Source organism: Lissotriton vulgaris, chromosome 10 (genome assembly GCF_964263255.1).
Source record: "Lissotriton vulgaris chromosome 10, aLisVul1.2, whole genome shotgun sequence".
In the NCBI taxonomy this organism is placed as follows: domain Eukaryota; kingdom Metazoa; phylum Chordata; class Amphibia; order Caudata; family Salamandridae; genus Lissotriton; species Lissotriton vulgaris.
In genome coordinates, this window is record NC_141698.1 from 172,428,221 (window position 1) to 172,445,239 (window position 17,019).

The following is a 17,019-nucleotide window of genomic DNA, read 5'->3' on the forward strand; positions in this document are numbered from 1 at the left end:
CGTGGCGGTTGGTCATTTTGTCACCTGGCCATGTTGTCATGGCTCTCAACATAGATTACTACTAATCTAACACAGTAGAGCCCTCAACATCTTTGTATCAATGTGTATGATTAGCTCAGGCAGTTATCTGCTTTTGATTGATACAGCAGAATACCACGTCGCGCCTCAAATACGAACTAAGTGAGATTTCTAGAAGTAAAGGTGTCTTCAAGGAGTGGATAAGTTACGCTACCATATAATTAAGACTTACTTTCGGGAGTTAAACACATAAGGGCTCCTTTTATAAATAGTCAATTTCCACAGGTAAATAACCATCTTTTCACACAGTGACCTGTTACCTCGCGTATGTTATAATGCACGCGTAGACTCCTGATCTTCAGCATGTGATTAATGCACACGTAGGCTTCATTCATTCATGTTTCCAGTTGTTCGAATTAGAATGGCGAGCATGCCATGTTTACTAAACAACCGATCAGACACTCCCGGCGTTAACGGAGGTCTCTAAAGCGGTCCACAAGCTGTTGCTTGCGGAGCAGTTACAACTTCCGCCTCTGGTTAGGCTCCGCACCAACAAAAAACGAGAGAGGCATGCAACCATTGGGTGACATTCACAGATTGTAGTGAGCCAATCATAGTGAGCCAATCATAGAGCCGCGTCTGATTAATGCACACGTAGGCTTCATTCATTCTTGTTTTCAGTTGTTCGAATTAGAATGGCGAGCACGCCTTGTTTACTTATTCCATTTCCGGTTCCGGTATTGAGAAACAACCTAACATACACTCCTGGCGTTAACGGAGGCCTCCAGAGCGGTCCGCAAGCTGATACTTGCGGAGCAGTTACAACTTCCGCCTCTGGATAGGCTCCGCACAAACAAAAAACGAGAGAGGAAAGCAACTATTGGGTGACATTTACAGATTGTAGTAAGCCAATCATAGAGCCGCTTTTGACGGCTCTCTCTGAGGTCCGCAGCCTTTGCACAAATTCCCCTGCACAACGCAGCGTCTCCACCTCCCCCTCGGCTCAGTTCCGAAACCGAGGCAACAACGGAGAGGTAAGAGCGCTCTGTGTGCTATGCGATGCTTGGGCAGGCTTCTTTCAGAATTACATTTCCCGCGTTCTGTAGAGGATTACAAAATAATATGTTTTCTGCCACCAACTTATAGAGATACAAACATCTTTTTAAATCGACCTTCTGGTTTAATAAGCAAGTTGTTTATTAGCAATTCACCATCACTATTGATGGACTCTTCCCAGATGGTAATACCCACAGCTTCCAGCACATATTCACTCTGCTGCTTTAAACACCCTTAAGAAGAATAGAGCTGATGAATACCATAAGATGAGTTAATTCCACCATTTTGATTTGAGTGTCATCCATCCCGTGGCCTCCCGGTTTGCCCCCCTTTGTATCACTGTTGAAATACTTTTTGGACTGCTCAGTCTGAATTTTAAGATGAATTAAAACTAATGCTCTATTTTGTAGTGCGTGGCCTCCTTTATCCTGAGCGGTTGCCAGGTGAGGTGAGGTTTTTCCTCCCTTCAAGTTGGGTGAGTTGAATGTGACAACATTATGCAATAACCAATCTATATAGATGCATGACAGTTGTTAGGGACACTTTAACTTTTTCTTGTTTTGTTTCTTTATTACATATACAGGAGAAGATACACCAATTTTCTTTGAGAATTGGACATGGTCTGTAGATTTCCAATCACAGCACGATAAGTAAGTGTTGCAGTAGTGCATCATAGGTCCTGACGAAAGCCTATAAACGCTGAAACATGTTGACCAGATAACACTCATGGTGAATAGCAATTCCTTGCATGCTATTATCACTCTGCTTTTAATCATACCACCTTGATGGACAGACCAAATAAAGTTTCCTTATGACATCAAGATAGGTATTTTTAACCACTTGGATTATGTTTCTTTCCTTTTCATTTTTTCACTAATTTTGAGCACTGCAACTCTGCCCCTCTAGCCTATACTCTGTCATCTTCTTTGATTGAGGGCTCAACCATTGGGTCCAAGATCTGCTAGCCTCAGGTTTTTCCTGAAGAAAGGCATATTGGACACCAGTTTTCAACAAAAAAACCCAGATGACGAAGTTCCACTAATGAGTGGGCTGATGGGTACACTTTCCAGTTCTGTACTCTGTATCCTTTCTCCTGGCTTTTCCTGCATTAAGGTCTCTTTTTAGGATTAATCTTTTTGGTCCTATCATCGATGTGGGACACTATATAGGTCCCAAGTAAATTAGACTTCTGGTACCTTCCGTGTGTTTAATTGTCTAGTTGGGGGACAAGGCACCAGCAGGTCTATAAAAACACTTTCCCCTCAGGCCCTCCACTACTCTTTGTTCTTTTGTTTGTTTGACATGCGATAATAACCAGTTGTAACAATCTTTTTGCCAGTCTGGTATGTAATAGTGCAAATCTGGCCCGACACTCAAGATTTGTGACTTCAAATGCAAACAAGCATTCAAGATGCATAAATGATGGAGCAAATTTGAACTTGGACTAAAGATTAATGAGTGACTGTGCAGGTTTGAACCCAAAAGAGTTATTATGTGATGGAACATGTTATGAACATCAATAATGGTGGCAGTTTTTGACATAGGGTGGGCATTCCTGGCATGATGGAGCTCGCTCTCGCGTAATGCTTGCACTGCTGTGATGGGGATAATTCTTGAACTATTATAGGGAGTATTGAAATAATGGGGCCACCCTTGGTGCAAAACCTGCACGGGCATAATATTGGCAGTTCTTTACGCATGTATACCAAAGGCATTCCTGCTACGATGGTGTCAATTTCTGATATATCGCTTGCACTGGTATAATATTGGAATTCTTCCCATTTTTACACTGCTACTGTTACAGACTGGGGGCTCACCCTGTGAGATTAGTGTAACCTGTTTGCATCTATTTGTGCACTCATTCATGAATCCATTAGTACATGCAATCACCAATGATCCAGCCATTCACCGATGCAATCATTTATTCAACCTTTCATCAATCTATGAATGTATTTACCAGGTACTTATCATTTACTTACTCATCCATTCAGCCATGGAATCATCATCACATTCACCCACTCACCCATCCACACAAACAAAAAGGCCAACTAACACCTTAGCAGCTATGGAACGTCCAGCTCCAGTGCTGAACAATCCATTGCGCAGGTGAGGTTCGAACGTCCAACGGCCGACGGCAGCACTCCTGAGGTAGTGGTGCCGTTGGCCGTTGGAATAGGCGCAGCACCTAAGAGGCTAATGACAAATCTAATTTATTTTTTAAGTAACTAGAATTTTTTTTTAGCTACTTCACCCTTCCTGTTTTAGGTTAACCCCTTCCTTTTTTCGGTCCAGGTACATATGTCCAGTGGCAAAATAAAACCCACTGCATTAGGGTGTCTAAATATAGCCTCTGGGCAGTGAAGGGTTAATTTACTTGTGAGTTTTGTTCCTTTCATATGGTTGTGTGATAGGAAAAGATAAAACAAAAATACCTGTCTATGTATCGTACAACTGCAGCTAGCCGGGAGATCAGGGTTTGTGAATCAGTAGGTTGGTCTTAGAGGAAAATATTTTTATCAAAGAGAAACTGGAAAATGTAAGTGTGTGTGCAGTCGGTCCAAGTCTCTCCCTCTCTCTATATTTTGCTCCCTCTCTGTCTCTCTCTCTCAGCTTTCATATAAAGCACTTCAATAGTTTACTTTTGGCCCCAGTGGTCGGGGTGCTAGTCAAATTTTTAGAAACACCTTCGGTTAAAAATTGTTAATGTAAAACCTAGTTTACTCAGCCCTCACCAGACAATTCTGTTATTCTGCTAATCAATCCAGTCTGCGATTGGGAAAACAGGGTCATGCTAAGATGACCAGGTAAAATATGAAGAGGACAGAATAAAATTTAACGGCAAATATTTGCTTAATGGAAATCTATTTCATTACACCTTGACAGTACAATTGGAGAACTGTACATTCAGCAGCCTATCTGATCTCAGTAGGGAGGAACCTGGGTCCTTGATGGGCAGGGTTGCTCCTCCAATGTCAGAGCTTGGAAGGAGTGAAATGCATTAGTATTGGTCTGCTCTGTGTGACCTTTTATTTTAAATTACAAAATTAGTTAACAGCTGATTTGTTCACAATTGGATTTAGGTGCTAGATAATCAACAATACGCTTAATGCAGATTTGCTGCTTCATCACTAGAATTTAGGCGCATCCTTACCAACAAACACTATAGCCTTCTTTCCAACCGGAGGACCATAGACACCTTTTCTCCTTCGATCAAGCTTGGACATAATGATATCCTGAGTTTGATTGGCTGACGTCCTCGCGGAAAAGTTGATGTTGTTGGGAGTGTACATTTCCTTTGGAAGCTTTATGAGGAAGCTGTTGGTAATGGCTGATTTCCCAGTGCCAGTGGGGCCCACCAGCAGCAGAGGTATACAGTGATCCAAGTATGTTTTCAAAAAGAAGCACTGCCTGGCCGTTTCCATTGTAGGGATGGTAAGATCAGAGACCTGTAATAAAGGATAAAAAAAAAACTATCAGTAAACATAATGCTTTGTACAATGAAAGCTATACAGTCCTTGGTAATGAAATATATTCACATCTCCATAACTGTGAAATAAACAGACCAAGCAATCAAAAGTATTCTTTGGTATATTTTAAATATGTAGGTATCAGTGTGACATTTTTGAAAGAGGACATTTTCATACAGGGCTAGAGAGGTAAGCTATCATTACAAACATTTCAAACTTCATGACAGCAAGCACGCCTTGAAATGACACATACTCTATTGCTCCTTCAAGTCCGTAAGGAATAGCAAAACTTTGGGCAACATGTATCAACATTTGTAATAGCGATTAGCTAATTGCGATTTTCAGCGAATAGCACTTAGGTAATCGCTATTACAAATGTATGAAACTGTAAGAGTTTCATATAGTGATTTGTAGGGGGTCGCAAATCTACTATCATTAATATTAATGAGGTAGGTCACAGTTTGCGATCCCTTAGGAAACGCTAACATCACGGGGATGGTGTCCTGGTGGGGTCAGCAGACCACCAAGTCCGTGACTGCTTTTAAATAAAGCAATCTTTTTTATTTTAGATGGAGCCAGTTTTCCTTAAAGGAAAACAGTTTGTGTTTAGAAAAAAAATGAATAGTTCACTTTTCATTTTTAAAGACCCTTTCTCGTTTGCAAATGGGTTACATCCAACTTGAAGTTCCCTGGTGATCAGCATGGCTACAACTGATTTTAATGTATATAATGCTATACACTTGTTAAAAACTTTGGAATGACAGTGCATTCTTATGCCAATGACGCTCAACTTCTGCTGAGACTGTCTGGTTTTAATGTTTCGTGTGCGGCCACCTTGAAATCTTCTCTTATGGATGTGGCCATATGGATGGCCGCCACCATGTAACAACTAAACTCTCAAATAATGGAGGTTCTTATATTTCTCTCTCTGGATGACAGTTTGGTGGCAGGCAACTGGTTCCCTCCCTTGGCCTGTTGAGCTAGCTTGCAATCAGTTCTTAATTTGTTAAAAGAACATGTGCAGGGGCTCAAAGTTTTGCTCAGAAACCCACAGCAGCCACCATTGAATCTGGAGTGCAATTTACTAAGGCTAGACAGTCTTGACTGCACCACATGCTTCTTTCATCCAGCACCGTAAACTCACTGCTGCTTCATCTCCTTCTGCAGGCTCTTTTTCATCCCTGTGCTCTTTCTTTGTGACTGTTTTTCTGTCATCCTCATCCTCTTTCTTTGCCCCTTTTGTTTTTCTCTCTCATGCTCTGGGTCAAAGTCTGATGAGGGACTATATGTGGCAGGAACCAAAAATGAGCGCTGGTGGGCCCCACCAGCTCAAATTGAGCACTACTTGCAAATTAGGCATGATATGGACTCTTCTCAATCTTTTGCCCATCATATCAGTAAGCTTAAGCCCCCCTATAATTTTAAATAATTAAGATACTAAAGGAAATTGTGCCTTTCCTGGACTTAACAGGAAAAGGTTTAGTTGTACAAGCCGTGATATCATACAGGCTAGATTTTGGAAACTCCGTTTATCTTGGCCTGCCACAATATTTCATTGACTATAAGTTATCCTGAAAGCCACAGCAGGTCTCTTCATGGGCCTCCAGATACAGATTGCATGTTGCATCAACTGAACACTTTACAATGCAGTAAACTGGAAAAACACCATACATTTCCAGGATGCAGTCACTCACTGCTCCCTCTATGCCTCTCTGGGATTGATGAAGATCCCACAGACTCGAATGACCTTCCCTGCCGGGAGCCCCTTTTCTAACTTTACAGGCATTCATTGGAACAAGCAGCCTTTACAGCTCATTCTTACAAGGAGTCATGCAGTTTCCATAAGAAATCCTAAAGGGTATCTCTTTTCTTTACAGTACTACCACATAAGGATAGTGTGAACCCTCTATACAAATCCATGTGTATAAATAAACACATTTACAGCTGAAAATTCCCAATGTCAATTGATGGACATTCACACACTCTGATATGCCCTGGAAATGTTCATAAAGTTACTCCTGATGATAATTCATTTTCCAGGAGGAATGCATCACTCACAGATTTACTGTGGATGTAGAAAAAGGACTTTATTCAGAGGGAAAAACATGTTCTCCCTTTGTGAAAAAAGAAAATACCATTGCACAGCTGTCTCCATCTTCGTGAGAAATTATATTCTAAACTATGTAGATTTCTGCAGAGGGGGAATAGGATCTCTTAGGACATGACACTTGAGGTTACCAGTAACATGCCTGGAAATGTGTGACTGGTGCATCTTACAAGACAGTGGTGCCTCTGCCGCTAAGGTGGAGGAGCGTCGCCCCATTAACTCAAAAGGAAAAATACAATGATCACAACGTAATGTATAGCGGAGCTGGGCAGCGCAGGAGAGGAGTGGGTTGCACTCCTTAAGTGCACAAGAAAGCTTGGCCGGCCTGAGTGGGCCGACCAAACAGTCCTGCACACTTTGCATCTTTTCCCCTGCACACTTTGTAGCATTGTGATTGGCTATGGGGAGCCTAAGAGGCGTGTGTTTACAGTTGTCTCCTGCAGCTGGCGGAGACAGGAAGAAGAGGACGGAGGAAAATAAACATTTTGCCAGACCCAAATCTTCCCTTTTTATGCATATAAGTCACCCCAAGGTATGCCCTGGACAACCGAGAGAGCAGGGTGCAATGTATCGAAAAGGTAGGACATTAACATTTAAGTTTTACATGTCCTGGTAGTGAAAACCCCCTAAATTTGTTTTTCACTGCTGCAAGGCCTATCTCTCCCATAGGATAACATTGGGATTCACTTATTATATTTTATAAGTGGAATTCCCAATTATAATGAGATAGAACTTTCAAGGTTGGTGTCTCTGGAGTCACAAATTAAATTCCACATTTATGGTGGTCGGATTTTAAATTGCAATTCTGAAAATCCTACTGTTAGAAAGAAGGCATTTTCTTACTTTAGCTAGATGTGCCTACTGACTGTCTCTGACCACTTGTCTGGGGTGGGTGACCGTTGGGCCTTTTGTATTCCCCATACACAACCACACACAAAGGGAGCCTAGGTGAGACATAATGGGCCATACTGGTTGGATGGGAGGGAAGAGTTGCACCCAGCCACACTTACGACTGAATATACTGTGTCCTATCCCCACACAAAGTGCTGCATCCCACCGTACTGTCTGGAGACAGGGCAGGAAGGGAGGGCTTTTGTGCACTTCAAAGGCATGTCTGTGAATTCTACCCCACTTCAAAGGCACAACTGGGTATATGTAATGGACTTCCTGCATCAGCACGTCAGTACACTTCTGGAATTATGACTATTCTACCAGGAAAAAGAGCTGCTGTGCTGCCGATGGATTGCCACTCTGCTGGACTGCTGCTTTGCTGAATCCCTGCCTTGATATGCTGCCCTGCTGCCAGCTGTTCCTCTGCCTAAGTGAGAAGGACAGGACCTGTATCAATTGAACCCAGAGTGACTCCAAGGGCTAGCTGGCTGGCCTCCTAATCTGAAGTCTCAGGGGCATAAAAGACTTTCAATCACCCTGTTTCTGCACCTGGGCTCTGCCATGTGTGAGTCTGCTTTGCAAAATGGTGCCACCCTTGGAAGTGGGCCTAAGGTTTTTGTTCCAGCAGCATAGACGCATCCTCTGTCGAACCAACGCAATGCAGCCACGGCGTTGATCAGAACCGGCACATCTTCGCTACTGTGTAGAACTCCACCAACGCATTGCTGCTGCTGCATGAATCAGACTTGGTGTATCGCTTTCGGAACCAACACTGTGTGACGTTCGTCCCGGTGCAAGGTCTTCATATCTCCATCGATGGCAACCTCGATGACAACGCCTAAACCTCAGATCACAACTTTCCCCCTCATCTGAGCAGATGCATTACCTCCACTGCACAATGCATTCTCCACACCGGTCTACACATCGCAAGCCCAGTCAACAGGATCCTCAACAGCGACGCATCAGGATCTCGCTAAGCAGCCGTGCCGCACCTTGGAACCAGTGCAACACCTATGTTGCGTGGCGCATCCTCAACCCGAGCCCACGCAATGCTCTGCAACCTCGGATTAATTTACTTTTGTTCATCGAGCCTAACTGGGTCCCTGTATCCGGCTTGCGCTCTATCACAGTCGGCCAGAACTTTTGACTTTGTCCCGGTCCAGCGCGATCATATATCCCATTTTAGCGCTGTAAGCATCTTAGTGCTATTTTCACTTAAAACATTTAAAAATCAATATCTCAAGTTCTACTTATTACATTTTTGTTGTATTGTCTTGTTTTATTTATTAAAGTCAGAACTATTTTTATAACTTGCTCAGGTATCTTTTTGTGTGGTGTTTTCACTGTTTTACTGTTTGAAGTGTTGCACAACTACTTTGACTACTTTACACACTGCCTCTAAGTTAAGCCTGACTGTTACGTTAGGGTTCGCCTGACATACACTTAAACTGACTAGAATTGTGAGTGCTGTTTGACTAAGGTTTACACCTCAGTGAACCAACAACCCAATTGCTAACATACATGTATCAGCATATACAACTATGTTACATGTTTGCTTTTTATCAACTAGAGGATTTTGCTGCATTGCTTGTCAATTATACCCAGAACCTAAAAGCCCTATGCAAGAAGACCAGCTAACTTAAACCAATTTGTCATGAAGACTCAGGACTGCTGTAAATAAAATCTACTTCTTATTCCTGTCAGCCTAGCTACTTCAAATCAGGGTGAGAATGAAACTTCCTAATTTAATAATACATTTTTATATCTGAACTATCTTCCTGCTTCAGAATATAATCTATGCTTAATTTGTACCAGTGGTTGTAGGTGGTCAGCACCGACACTCATTTTGGGGATAGAGTTTTGGGGTGTGATTTTGAGTTTGGCAGAGGGGTACTGCGTACAAATATGACAGATATCCCATTTGTCTTTCATATGCATTATCTAACGCATGAGTTGCGGTGTGTGCTGTGCTTGTGTTTTTGATGAACCTGCTTAAAACTTGACATACCAAAAAAAAGTTAAACTTGCTAAATAGCTGCAGATTCATCAACTATTGCCCAGTTTTTTTACCAAATGAACACTTTTTAACCCCCATTTAAATGTGGCTGTCTTGACTGATTTGCATGGAATTGAGAGCATCAAGAGTAAGAAACATCTAACTCTTGGCCAAATCTCAATCAAATTTCGGTTGCAAAACAGTAATACTTAACCAGCAGTTTAAAACTGGTTGTAACCCATTCAGATTGGGGAAGGGGTCCCCAAGAGACCCCTTTCCCTTTGAGAATGTACTTAAAAATACTTTTTAAGAGCAGGCGGTGGTCCCATGGACCACTGCCTACTCCTAAAAAATGAAACATTAAGGTTTTTCCGTTTTCCTTTAAGGAAAAGGTCTGCATTAAAAAAAAGATTGCTTTATTAAAACATGGTTGCCTGCTGACCTCACCAGGCCACCATCCCCATGATGGCTGGGATTCCTAATTGGTCAGAAACTGCAACAAACCTCACTAATACTCATGAGGTAGGTTGATTTATACCCACTAGGAATCCCTAAATGAAATTCAATGATTTTCATACATTAGGAATACCGATTTCCGAACTGCGAGTAGGAGGGAATCGCAAATAGGAAATTGGTATTCCTAATGTTTGCACATCTGACCCAAAGTCCTGTTCAATGGAAAGTGAAGAGGGACCATGCTTTCGCAGTGACAACTCCCAATGTGTAAATATATATTTATATGTATTCCAATGCAGAAATGTGCATGTAGGATAGCACCAACAGACACCTGGGGACATTGCCATGTCTAACCAGAGGTGCTTGAAGTACCTATACCATGACTTACATGTTGATTTCATATTTTAAGAAAGGATATATTTAGCAAAATCATGGACATACCTTTGCTCCTGGAGGGATGGTGAGTTCTTCTTTAGTTATGGACTCTGTCCAGTTGTTCCACTGTCCTGAAGCTTGCTTATGGAAATAAAAATCATACACGGTACCTATGGATTATAAAATACCTCATTAGTACAAATTAATTCAAGGAAAATCCAAACTGTATTTATTTTATTAACGGACTACCTTTCACATATGGCCCCTTGCATGAACTTAAATCACGAAAACAGACTTGCAGTACTTGCAACCCATTCAAGTTGGCGCAAGATATCACAAAACAATTTGGAGAGGTAAAATATACCAATTCATTCTCTTAGAACTACTCTAAATTCTGTGTCAAGCATAATCCGGCAGACCCGGACTCTTACTCAACTTAATGATTCTATGATTCCTTTTGAAAATGTCAAAAGACTCCATGTTCACATGGCAAGCACCATTCACATCCTTCCCATACACAGCTGAAAGGAGTGCTTACTCCATTTTAGAAGAAAATGGGAAAACGAACTCCTTAAACCCTACATAGCTTCAAACATGACATTCGCAAAGCCTTGGCCAAGAAAACAATATAGACAATTAACATTAACATTTGAAAATCTACAAACTGTGGACTACCATCTTCCATTTTCATAGATCTATGCATTTTGGTGATTCACAAACTGCAATAAAATTGCATAAGGAAATCTATGTGAATGTTACATTTGATGGTTTCTTCCTTTCCGTGGATTGTGCCATAAGAGATAATCCTCTGGTGTAGAGGTGCAAGAGGAACATTTTCAAACTTTTTTCTCTACGTGGAAGAATCTTTACAGAAGGAGAAAAATCTTCTTCTGCAACTCTAGGAAATACAAGAGTGTATGCTTTCTTTTCCCATCCTGGAATCACGATTATCCTAACAGAGCCATCACTCTTTCAATGAAGTCCAGACAATACAATATTGGGAAGGATGCAAAGACGACCAAGTGACAGCTTTACAAATCTCCTGCATATGTAGCAGCTCATTCCATCAAAGAATGAGAAATACTTAACAATAATGTTGTTTACCACTTTGGTTTCAGTGTTCTGGGTACTATAATAATCCATTTTGGGTTGGCCAAGTACTTTCAGTACTCCTAGCTGTCCAAAAGTAGACTAGTTGAATGGTTATGTCATACTCTGAGATGTGATAGCAGGTTTGAACTCATTCAGATACAGGAAATGTGAATTTACAGTATATATTATAAACAATATAGTTACTTATTCCCAGTTGGAAAAGGTAGGGTAATTGCAAATACACTTAAAAGAAAAATACACTGTCCTTTTACCTTCAGGGATTGGTACACAACTCTATATGTTATTCTAACACATGATGTTTTGATCTGTAGCCCATTTTCTATTAAAGTCTGCAGGAAATGTCAACCTATGAGCAGGGATCATGAAGGCTTTTAACCTGTGATCCCCTTGGGTCTAATCGTTTTATTACAGTTTTTAAATCTCTTACTTTAGTCAATGGATATAGGTATTAGAAGGGGCTTACGGTGAATCTCAAACGGCTATGATATGTCTGATTTGTCTACGATTTTCGTCTGTCAGTGGTTCAATTAAAGTAGCTCAGTGGTTAGGAGCCAAAACTGTAGCCCAGAGTACCGAGGCCGCAAGGCACAGATGTCTCCAGAAGATGGAACTGGCGCCGTTCAAGAACCCAATTGAGTTTAGTTTGCCAATGGGTACTGGAAAACGAATGGGCTAAGTTGTTGAAACTTAATGGTGTTCGTAAACCTAAGTTCCTCTATTTTGGAAGCCGCCTATGGGGATAAGGATTTTCAGTTTCAGAATCAAGGGCAGCAATGTGGACAGGTTGGCACCCAAACAGAACTGAGGAAACCTAGTTAAGATTGTTTGAGTAAGACTGAAACGATAACTGTGGTAACTTAGGAACTGTATGAATTCTGCAGTTTCAGACTAATCAGACGTATGCAAAGAGCAGCACCTTAAGTATCTCAATTGAAAAGGGGGACACCAAAAGTATCACTGTGGGTACCCTCCAAAGGCAATAAGGGTTAAAACAACCTATGAAAGCCATTCTTACTGTCCACACCTGGACGGTGCCTCAGCGATCACTATTGGATTGTAGTGAATGTGTATAGGGGAGCAGACTGAGGCGGATGTGCTAGCCCATCAGAAGATGTAGTCCTCTGGTGACTTCCTCCTGCAATTTGAATGTTGTAAATGTAGTCCACATTCAGTCCAGCTGGACTTTAGACCCTTGTGTTCCTGAAAAGACTTTCCATTAAAACCAGGTTTCCACACGTCTCAACAGGATGGGCCATGGTCTGATCCTTGAGTTCACAGCTCCACTTCATGCAGGCTAGCTCATTGTCTTTAAGGAGGGCAAAGTAACAGGGTTGTCTCCTCTGGAACTAGGCTACTTCTGAGCCTTGGCTGGGAACAGCAACTGAAAGTCTCTCTGCTGTTAGAAAATCTTCTTTTAACTGGTGTTTCAGAGCTTCTTCTGAAATCAAAATGAAAACAAAATACTGGTTCTGGTGGCCAGCAGCTTTGGAAAATATGGTATCTTGTCTCCACATTGAGCAGGCCGGCTGCTTGTGCTCCAAACAGGGCCAGTTCTTCAGATTTTTCTTGTGACTGAAGGCTTAGTCTCAGCCGGAAGGGACTGGGTGCTGCTACTTCTGGCATGCATCTGTCTCAGGCACTGAAGCTGAGCTTACTCCTAAAATCCAAATGAGTACAAAATAGTTGCTCCAGAGGTCTATTCGAAGCTGGGGCCCTTACAAGAAGCTGTAGCCCATCACCTTTAAATTCAGTTGTCATGGACCACCAGATCAGGAAGCATTTTCACATAGTCCCTGGGTTCCAATATTGGACTGGTGGATCACATCCAATTTTTACTGGGATGTGGAAAGTTTAAGGGTAGACATCTCAAGTGAATCGTTCTGTTGCACGGCAGAACAAGGCCTTTCTCTGCCCAGGTAGCCAAACTGGTTTCAGTCAGGTAATTTTGCAGGGCACAGTCCTAGGCAGAAAATGAAAAATAGCAAAGAAACCAGACATTGATGAAACCATTATGGATATCTCCCAACCTGGGGACCGCTCCAAGGATAGGAAGCCAGGATGACTTTCACCCTAATGCAGAGAACATCCTTTTTGTGCTACATGCAATGTGGCCCAAAGAGAGGACACCATTCACTAAGTGCACAGTCTCCATACATACTTCATGTAGCACAGCCGCACATCACACAATCAGAAGTTAGTGAAGGATCTAAATTATGGGGGACTGAACAGGGCTTAACAAGAGTGTTGTTAGGCACATCTTTGAGTGTTACAGGTTAACAAGGCCTGCATTCCCAAATACAAACCTGCTATAACCAACCATGAAAATTGCTAATGGTTTGGTAAAAATGTGGTAACTACCCTCCACAATGAGTGTGAGTACACTTTGCCTTTAGCCCCCAAAACAACAAAACAAAGTAGCGAGCCTAAGGTGGATTTGAAGATGGTGTGATTAATGATGGAAACCCCACTGTCAGCTAGACCAGCTTAAACAGGACAGCAAACCACAGCTGACCTCAGTAGGATTGTCATTCCTTGAACAAACAACTACCTGATCTTGTCATAGTTATGTTTTGAAGATAGAATGACTTAACCTCATAGATGCTATTAAACATTCCTCCCCAGTGCTGCGCTGTCCATTGGAACTAGTGCTGAATGGACGTCCAATGGTCGTGCGCAGCACTGGGGAGGTAGTGCTGCCGTCGGCCAATGCACCGAGGCAGCACTTAAGGGGTTAAAGGCTCACTCAAGGTTGGGTGGGTGGGACACAAAGAAGCTTGGGTGGAAGAGGCCCAACATTTACCCGCAGGGTTCCCCCGTGGCAGTGCAGCTGCTGCACCTGGAGTTTGCTGCCACACTGGCATGCCGCCGCTGATGCAGCATGAGCACTTTCATGAAAAGACATGTTTGCCAGACTACAATGTTGTTGCTGCCTGCTTGTCATGCTTTTTTCTATATTAGCAAGCCACCGACCAAGCAGGACATACGTACACTAGAAACCTTGTTCTAAAAAGTGTGGGCTTCTCATTGACACAAGCCGGTGGCTTTGTAGTGGTGGATGCTCTAGTGGTCAAAGGTTTCCAATGGCCAAAGTGGTCATTGGAAACCTGGCAGAACTGCATATTTAGTGTGGTAGGATGACTGCTGGTTCCCATGGATGTCCTGGTCCACAAAGCCAATGGGTGATGTTCTGGGACTATGACGAAATTGCTATGGCCATTCAGTTGACAAAACCTGCTGAACACTTCACTCCTCTGATATATGCGGCACTGCTAGAACGGAAGCTTTCAGATAAAAAAATCAAAGAGCTACTAGTCAGATGCTGAAAAAGAGGTACTACCAACTAAGAGACTCATTTATGAGGCCACTTGCACTGCAGGGATATCACTTTTTGTGATGTTCCGTGGTGCCGGAGCCTGCTCCATATTTACGAGGCAGCACTAAGCCACTTTTTTTGGCTTAATGCGGCCTCGTAAATATCGTTCCCTTTAACTCCGTTTTTTGCATTAAAGGGGCATGCAATGGGTGTGGCTGGGGCGTCCCCAGCCACATCCATGGCTTTTTGACACTGCCCCAGATTTATGAGAAATCTTAACTCCGCGGTAGGGCCAAAAACGTACGCCAAGGAGAGAAACAACGAGGAGGAGTAAAAAGCCTCTTTTTATCGTTTTTGATCAGGAAGGTTTCCTTTACTGCACAGAAATAATCATCCCTGCAACATAGGCACACTTGCACCATGGTGCAAAGGTGCCTGTGTTGACGCACCGCAGCCCGTTGTGCACTGGTGCAGGGGAAAAGGACAGGAATGCGCCCTATCTGATAGATACAGCACATTTCTGCCCTTTTCTTTTGCCGTAGAGTAGTGCAGCAGGAAGGCCGGCGGTGCTGCCCTACGGCAAAACCTCATAAATTAGGTCCTAAGTCAGCACTACATTTAGGTTGCACTGAACTGGCACGTAATAATAGTTTTTTGAAAACTTAGAAACTATAAAATCTAAAATAAAGATTGACTAAAACCCGACAGGCTGAGGAGTCAAATGTGCAATTGCTGATTGTTGTGACCCACATGTAGCATCTTGCTATTCTGATAAAACAAAGGTTTCCTCAATATCTTCCCCTGAAAGGATATGTGAAATACACCATTGTTAGCCAACTGGGAGCAATCAGAATCACTGCTGTGCTAAATTACATAAAAGTGTGAAAAAATACACAAAAAGGCAAAAATGCCAAAAGTAACAAATGTTTTGCTTATTGTGTTTCATTTTTGGCACAAAACGTAGCATATTAAATTAAATTTAACCTATTTGACGCCAAAATAAATTAAAAGAGGGATAGGAATGAGTATAAATAGAGCTGGAGGTTCAAACGGTAGTAACAAAACTAGCAAAAAATGGGTCTGTCTGGAAAACTGACACCATAGTAGGATATTAAAAAAAAGGGGTTTGGGAGAAGAAGGCTCAGAAATCCATTGCATCATTTCTTCATAGCACAATTTGTCAAAGACACATGTGAGAAAGGAAAAGGGACCAAAGGTTTCCAGAGTCACCAACACCGTTCTGCTCATATCGAGTAAATCGGCCTGGAACATATAACTTCAGGTGCAAAGGCCATTTGTTTCTGACTTTTGCGCTCTGGTATTCAAGGCGTACTGGTATTACAGAAGGGGCCACAGACACTTGTGCACTTCCTTCAGTAATATGGATAATGCCAGCCCAAATTATGTGCTGGTGGGATCCAAAGGAGACATTCCCTCATTTGCTTGGGGACTTCGCCCCATGCATTCAAGCTTACATCTTGGTTTCGTTCCCCATCACCAAATTACTGACGTGTGCCCAGGGGCCTGTGGGCAGTGCATTGAAGTTGTACCACAAATGAGGTGCAGCACAGTCAGCATTCCCTGTGCCATTTGTAAAGGAGTTTTAGGTGAAAGGGACCCCACCCTGTCAACTTTCTGCTGGCGGGTTCACTTATTATCCCCTTATTTAGAATGTCGCTGGGGCCGCTGGCAGTGAAAGACGGCACCATAGTTTCAAACCACAGCTCTATATTTCACCAATGCTATTTCCCCAATGATGATGATGATGAAGACAGATTTATAAAGAGCACAGATGCTCCTGGGAGTGTCCCGGCACCCGACAGGTGCCATCTTCCAGAGTTTTTGCATGCATTGATAGAGTGTATTTTTTCCATAATTAAGTGCACTGCAGTGGGGGCCAGTATGGCTTGTGGGTGGCTGGGCGGGCAGGTCGCGCAGGGAGTGGTGGGGTCACGCGGGGGTGGGGGAGTCGCGCAATAAAAATAATATAAAAAAATAAACTTACCTTGGCGCTGCGTCCCGCGTCTCTGTTTCTGCTCTCCTCGTGGAACTCGAAGAACAGGAAGCAGAACCCACTGACCAATCACATCGCTGAAATGCTGCATAGTGATTGGTAAGCACCCATGCTCCCCTGACCAATCACAACCCTGCAGTTCAGTGTTGTGATTGACAGCGTTGTCATTGGTTTTGAGCGTCCTGGTTTACCGCTCAACCAGGGAATGGTGGC

The 17,019-nt window shown here is 42.7% G+C and overlaps 1 protein-coding gene across 1 annotated transcript in view; it reads right to left on the bottom strand.

Moving 5' to 3' along the window:
• The window catches only part of DNAH3 (dynein axonemal heavy chain 3), a 614,138-nt gene that overhangs the window by 136,319 nt on the left and 460,800 nt on the right, over positions 1-17,019 (bottom strand). The window contains exons 41-42 of the mRNA XM_086940811.1: positions 10,433-10,536; positions 4,226-4,520 (exon numbers count right to left, since the gene is read on the bottom strand). Of these exons, the coding sequence (XP_086796937.1) occupies positions 4,226-4,520; positions 10,433-10,536 (399 nt within the window). The remainder of the gene's footprint in view (positions 1-4,225; positions 4,521-10,432; positions 10,537-17,019) is intronic.